Source organism: Arachis stenosperma, chromosome 7 (genome assembly GCF_014773155.1).
Source record: "Arachis stenosperma cultivar V10309 chromosome 7, arast.V10309.gnm1.PFL2, whole genome shotgun sequence".
Taxonomy (NCBI): Eukaryota; Viridiplantae; Streptophyta; class Magnoliopsida; order Fabales; family Fabaceae; genus Arachis; species Arachis stenosperma.
The window spans coordinates 35,569,445-35,576,756 of NC_080383.1; the positions used below are offsets into that span (position 1 = coordinate 35,569,445).

At 31.2% G+C, this 7,312-nt stretch overlaps 1 protein-coding gene across 2 annotated transcripts; it reads left to right on the plus strand.

The window, feature by feature from the left end:
* Nucleotides 1-1,994: 1,994 nt before the first annotated feature.
* On the plus strand, nucleotides 1,995-5,832 carry LOC130942204 (cyanate hydratase-like). 2 transcript variants are annotated; one of them, XM_057870902.1, is made up of 5 exons: nucleotides 1,995-2,232; nucleotides 2,322-2,595; nucleotides 3,399-3,470; nucleotides 4,886-4,994; nucleotides 5,453-5,832. In XM_057870902.1, the coding sequence occupies exons 2-5, from the start codon at nucleotides 2,324-2,326 to the stop codon at nucleotides 5,495-5,497; spliced, it is 498 nt and encodes a 165-aa protein (XP_057726885.1). In that variant the 5' UTR covers nucleotides 1,995-2,232; nucleotides 2,322-2,323; the 3' UTR covers nucleotides 5,498-5,832. The 2 variants fall into 2 exon arrangements, with proteins under 2 accessions (XP_057726885.1, XP_057726886.1); XM_057870903.1 differs by having other exon boundaries at nucleotides 1,998-2,204.
* Nucleotides 5,833-7,312: the final 1,480 nt, after the last annotated feature.

The following is a 7,312-nucleotide window of genomic DNA, read 5'->3' on the forward strand; positions in this document are numbered from 1 at the left end:
CAACATTATTTCACATGTCATCATCATACCCTTCTAAGAGAATATCTATATATGGAAATCTATATTGTATAATTGTCCTTCTTTTATATTAACTTTAAAACATAAATATCAATAAAGATATACTTTCTACTTGAATTAAAAAATATATATATAAAAGAATTCAAATTAACTAGATTCAATTTATATGTTTATGTAGTGAATCGACTCTTATTAATTTGATTTACTACTTCTGCATCATATATATAGTAAATCGAATCTAGTTGATTCGATCTACTGCTATTATAGCTAAATCGAATCCAATTAATTCGATTTACATAAAAATATTTTAGGATAGACGTCTAACAAAAATTGATTTAGAACATTTGCATAATTTTAAACCCCATTCAATTTATTAGTATAAATTACTCTTATTATAATATATGATATATCAATTGACAATTATTATATATTCTTTTAAAAATTTTCTATTATTATTATTATTAACTAATAAATAATATCTTTTATTATTGGTTTTTATCCATAATATATAATACATTAATTTTATATATATTAAAATATTAAAGATATTATTTATTTTAATATAATTTTGTTAAGCCCTAGTTAAACAAATTAAATTTATAAATTTTTAGTTCAATAGTTTTAATATTTTAATATTTAAATTAATTTTAAAATCTTATTTATGTAAGATTATGAGATTTTGATTTATTTTTTTAAATAGTATGTTTTAAGATTTATATTAATTGTATTTTTATATTTTATTTATAATTTTATATACTATTTTATTATAATTTAGTTATTTTAATTAAATTATAGGAAAAGTTTAGGGGCAGCAACTTTATTAAATTCTAGTCAGCATGTAACTAACAAAGAAAAATGGATTATTGGATGAAATTTCACACCAACTTTACACCATTAAAATTATTTTAATGACTATTTAGTATGTGTTTGGATTTCAGTTTGTAAACGAGAGTTTGTGTAAAATTGATTTTGCAAACTTGATTTTGATGAAAAGTAAGTTTGTCTTAAAGTGATTTATGTTTGGTAATCTTTATATCAAAATGGATTATAGTAAAATAAATATTGTTTGGATTACACTACTCAAAATTATTTTTAGATAACAATTTACTAAAATAGACATCAATTTAAATAAACTAAAATAGACATCAACTTAAATAAACTTTTAGATAATAAATTTTTTATATTATTTTATCATTTTAATTTAAATATTTAAATAGATATTATTAATTAATTTTATAATAAAATTAATATTTATTTATTAAAATAAAAAAAATATATAAAAATTGACAAAATTTATTTTTATATTAAAAACAAAAATAATATATAAAAAATATATCAAAATATATTTTATTAAATTATATTACTTATAATTCTTTTAATATTTTTGGTACTTTTTTATTTAATACTATTTTAAACTATAAATTTTAATTATTTATGATTTTATTCTTATTTATAATTAATTTTTTATTTATTTTGTTCTTTTTAATTGGATCAATAATTTATATTATAACAAAATTATAATAATAAATTAATATACAAGAATTACGGTTACAAATTTTAACAAAGCCAAATAAAAATATTTTTTTTTACAAAATCAAAAGTAAAAATTTAATAAAAAAATATAATTATATATTTAAAATATTTGAATACTAAAGAGATTATAAGTAAGAAAGTAAAGGGTAGAATTGGTAAAACAAAATAAATTCAATCCTAACGTGATTTTCTAAACGCAGAAGCTACAATTTTCAGCTTCTTATAAACGCATGTTACGAACCTAAAATCACGTTTACGTTTAGAAATAAAAAAGCATCCAAACAAAAAGAGGAAGCGTTCAATGCACTCAAACGTGCTTCTCTTCTTTCTAACGCAAAACCAAACATATCCTTAATGGTTCCAAATCACAAAAGTTGCTAGCCCCTAACATTCTTTTAAATTATAATTGAACGGGTTAAAATCATAAAACTAATAATTAGAACCATTTAATGATCGGTCGGTTTTTGAAACTTCTAGAATAAGACGGCTGGTGGAGTTGGACGCTGGAGCTCCCGCACCGCTGCTGCCTGGGCCTCTGCTCCGCACGTCAACTCGTCCGCTGCTGCGCTGCATTCGTGACTCTTCTTTTTCTTCTTACGGACCACCGCCATCCGACACTGTCTGACGCTCGCTCAGTCCGTCGTCGTCGTCCGGTCGGTATAACCCGTTTGACAGCCCTAGGTAGACCATCAATTTCATAGTCTACCACAATCTGACCACTGCTCAACACACTATTTCTTATTGAACCATTATTTGTTAATCATCTTTAGGTATGGAGGATAATAGCAAAGCGAGCGTAGTGAAAAAGCTCCAAGCTGTGAAGCAGAAGAACGGCAAGTCGTACAGTCAGTTAGCGGAGGAAACCGGACTGACCAACGTCTATGTTGCCCAGCTCCTCAAAAGACAAGCTCAGCTCAAACCCCAAACTGCCCCTAAGCTCCGGGCAGCCCTCCCTGACCTGACCGATGATCTTTTGGAAGAGATGATGAGGCCCCCCTTGAGGTCTTATGACCCTCACCTCATCCAAGAACCCACTGTATATAGGTTCTTCTTCTTGCTCCTCACATTTGAGTGCTGTAAATTCTAATTTTAATCATTTTGGTGCATGTGGATATTCTGTAGTTGAATTTTAACTCGAACATGAGGCTGTGATTATGGTATAATTTATGGTCAGACAACATCTATAACATCTCATAGTAAGTATTTGAAGGGAGAAGCATACTCTTTGCCAAAAGGCGTAATTATCCTCTCAAAGTTTAAGCTTTTTCAGGCTTGGTTTAAGTTCAAAAAATGAATTAATTATGAAACATGGTGTAGAATTGAAACCATTTATCAGTGTCTGAGGATTTATACTTGTATTTTTGTTTTTGGCCAACATATTCTCCATACATTTTAGTTGCTAATAATGTGTCGATAGTCAAAAACCCTTTTAGACTGAGAATGGATAAGGATTAATGCTATTGTCTTCTTTCTCTTTTATTTGTCAGAACGAAATTTGGTAATTCTTGGACCAGTGTACCCGAATATAAATTCAGATAAATTAATTCAAGAATGTACCAGATTAGTGACTGATAAAAGGGGAATGGAGGCAGTGGTATTCAATTCTATATGAGCTAATATAAGGTTAGTAAAGATATATAGTACCTGCTTCAGCTTTTGAAAATGCTTCTGTTCAGTTAAGGAATATGTGACATACTTCAGTCCAAAGTGGTTTACATGTACTTTGTGGAACTGTGTTACTCGCTTTTTTGGATTCTAATATTAGGAATGTATTATGCATGATGCATCATATGACTTGCAGTTTTTGGATGCTTAATTTGTCGGGTTACTGATATTCTCTTTCATAGGTTGAATGAAGCTGTTATGCATTTTGGGGAGAGCATTAAAGAAATAATCAATGAAGAGTTTGGCGATGGGATGTAAGTTTTGAATTTTTCTTTTTATAAATTTCTCTTGCTTGATCAAATTATATTCTATTTGTGATGCTTTTTTGTATTGATAATACTATGCCGCAGTGTCATATATGCTACGCCATTCAATTTCCAGCTTATTGTTTAAAAAGAGGATATTAGGTCCAAGGAATTCTCTAAATTGTTGTCAAGACTGGTCCTTATTGAAAATTGAAATTAACTCTTGCCGCTGAAATCAATTTTGATTTTCTTATAGTGCAATAGGCTATGTATGTTATATATATTCTTACGTTACAAATAAAAATGTGCACTAAATATGTTGAGGCTTATTGAAACATGGTTTCTATGTTAGAGAGAATATTCAACTGATAATACATTATGTATTGATATTCATATGCTTGTGGTTATGCCATTTTCAATCAGGGTTGGGACATTTTTGTATCCTTGTTTTCAATATGAAGCGTTCAAATGATTAATCATTGTTAACTGATGATTTAAATTAATAATTCAAAGTGCTGATGTAATATACTCTGAAATCAGGATTTTGGAATTTTAGGATTCTTTATATAATACCAATGCAGGATTTTATACTTTTTATGTAGTTGCTAACCAGTCTTTAGGTATCATATTTGATGCTTTTGTCTTCTTTGGAATCACCAGAGGCACCTGTGTTTCTGGAGAAGAAATATCTGAGTGATTATCAATGTCATAAATCTCATTAATGAATCATTTCCAAAACCTTTTGGATGGTAAAACCAAAAGATCCAGAGATCCTGTATTCTGAAGCCAAGGGGAATATTGTATTGTAAGAAGGTTTAATGAATTGTGTTTATTAATAATGTCTTGTTAGGAGGATTTCAGACAAGACACCAAGAGACATTCTGGTTTTTCTGAAACTGAGTCCTGGTTAACGACTCTGTTATTGAAACATTGATCTTATGCATGTTACAACCCGATGCTTATGAATGATTTTCGGACGAGGGAGCTAAACCTCACAAGGCTCAACCACACAGATACATTGTCTCTTTCTCCTAGAATATCAGGTTATTGTTTTGTCCTGGATGTCCATTCATATGTTCTTAAACATATCTTCCTGCACCCTTCCTGTGACAAGAAAGGCTATCTTATCGTTATCAAAGTGCAAGTTAAAATTGAAGGAGCAAAGTCGGAAGTCAAGAAATTTGAAGTTCTTTCTTTGGAGATTGAAAGTTTACCACTCGCAGTTTTATGACATACGTTATTATCACCTTTCATCCTTCTTTAGTCTATACTATCTCCATTGTCCAATCTATAATGCAACATTTTCACTTAAACATGCTTAAGATCTCAGCAAATAATAAAATTCTTGTGGAAAGCAAACTGAACATTTTATTTTTGAAGATTTCCCTGCCTAACAAATAGTTTTTGTTAATTTTCATTTTTAGCATGTCAGCAATAGATTTCTACTGCTCAGTTGACAAAGTCAAAGGAGTAGATGGGAAAGATCGTGTGGTCGTGACATTTGATGGAAAATATTTGCCATATTCGGAGCAGGTCAGTTGCATCTTATGTCTTTTTTCTCTTGCGAGATTTAGCTGCATGGAACAATGATCCACACAACGGAAAAATATAAATAAATAAAATTAAACAAAAAAAGTAGGAAAATAATGCTAACACCATGTAAAAGCAAGGATAGCAGAAAATTTCTATAATTCTGCAGCCTCAAGAGTGTCTCACTTTGCTAACTTCACTGTCGAATTGACTTGGCTGTTATGAACATCCTTAGTAGGTTTTGAAGCCACAAAATAACAGCTTTGATTCCTTTTGTGGGCCAGCTACATTGTACTGATCAAGTTGATTTTTTTGAACTACATAATCATGTTTATCCTATTAAAGTCTACTCTAGTTCCGGTTGTGTATATTCGTCATGAAGCTTTTCTAGTTTTGAACTATGAATATTGTTTTTCTTTGCTTAAGCTATATTCATGTTCAAACTTTTCCATTCTGAGCAGAAATCAGAGCACATGGTTTCAAGACAAACGCCACACAGAAATTAATGAGTGCCGTGATGCGTCAACCGATACCAAAATCTTTCCGCACAGGCAGATTCTTCTCTGCCTGTGTTTTGTATTACTGCATGATGTTTTTGTTCGCTGATGTCTTGTTTTATATACTGAAAATTGCTAAAAGTACATATTTTGTTCTTAATGTGTGATAAAGCCAGAATAAAAGGTATGTCCTAAACAATTTTGGGTGTGGCTCTAGCTTGACCCAAAATAAATAATGTACAAGTTTTTAGACTAGCCAATCTTGGCCGTGTATGGCTTTTGGGATTCATGGCGTTTGTATCTTAATTCTTAAGTCTTTTAACAGTAAATAAGCTTTTATTGAAGTTGGGGAGACTTAAAAATGTTCATCCTTATTCCGCCCAGCATTGTAAAGTATGGCATCCTTTAATAGAAAAAAATATCTGAAGTTTGGTGTTAAAAACCTAGGTATATTTTCTCAATTACAAAATTTATGAAAAATAATAGTAGTTGGAGACGTGTGAAACTGTGAACTACGTAATTTATGTAAGATATTTAACATCAACATCTATAAAAATTTATGAATAATAAAAATGCGGCATGTTGGATACAATGTCTAAGCAAGAAAACTCTTGAAGTTATATTTGTTATAAATTATGTGTTTATATATAAAATGAAAAAAAAATTGTTTATATCCTGTTTCATTACCTAGTCAAATTCAAAATGAATAAAGCTCAATATATAGACATTAGCCAGGTCGGTCATAATGACATGAGTTTAACTTTATTTATCTAAATAAGTAAATTAAGTAACTAACCTTTACTATCTCTTTTATCTATCTAAAAGAGAGATTCTAACAACTTCCTTACTAAAAGAGAGTAATTAATCCACTATCAAAGATGAGACTACTCAAAAAGTGGTTATTGACTTTACATTTACACTTATAAATACCCTGACATTCTCAGGTATTCTTCGAATTCCAATATACTAAAAACCTGTCTAAAATCCTTGCTAACTTAAGCCTTGGAGTCCTTTGCAGGTACCATCCTCCACCTCCTCATAAAGAACTTGGACGGCGATACCTCGACCCAGCAGACATCGGACGCTGCCCTAAAAGGATTCTGGACTTCATGTTCAAGCTTAAAAAAAAGTCCATCCGTTTCAGTTAACACTCGAAACATTGGTGCCGTTGTTGGAAACTTGGTAATCAAGACCGTATGATGGCAGATGATATTCTAGAAGATGGACACACGACTTCTAATTCCGAAGTCCGAGAAGAAGAACAATACAATGACGAACGAGCGTTAATCATACCAGCCCAAGCTGATAAAGAAAAAGGTGTTGCTAGAGATACACGCCAGCCAAACCCAGAGGGGCCCAAGAAAAGCTCGAAAGTTCATCAAGCTGAAGGATCTAGGCTAAGAGATTTCACAGAAATCATGGGACTTCTCCATAGACATCATGGACGGCTGGAACCACTTGAGCAAGAGATAGAGCGACAACGAGAATATGAAAGAGCCTTGAAAAGGGAGGTACGACGGTGAAGGGAATTAGAAGAAAAGCTTTTGAACTGGAGTCCGACTTCAAGGGTAGGAGAGCCCGAGCTGACCGAAAAGAAACGTCTCTGACAGGCGAATATCCATTAATAGAAGAAATCATGCGGACTAAAGTTTGTAGAAACTTTAAGATTCCGGACATGGATCTTTATGATGGAACCATCGATACGAGGTATCATATGAGCAGTTTCAAAAGCCGCATGTATTTGGCAGATGCATCGGATGCAACTCGCTATAAAGTCTTCTCAACTATGTTAACCAATGCGGTAATGAAATGGTTTGATAATTT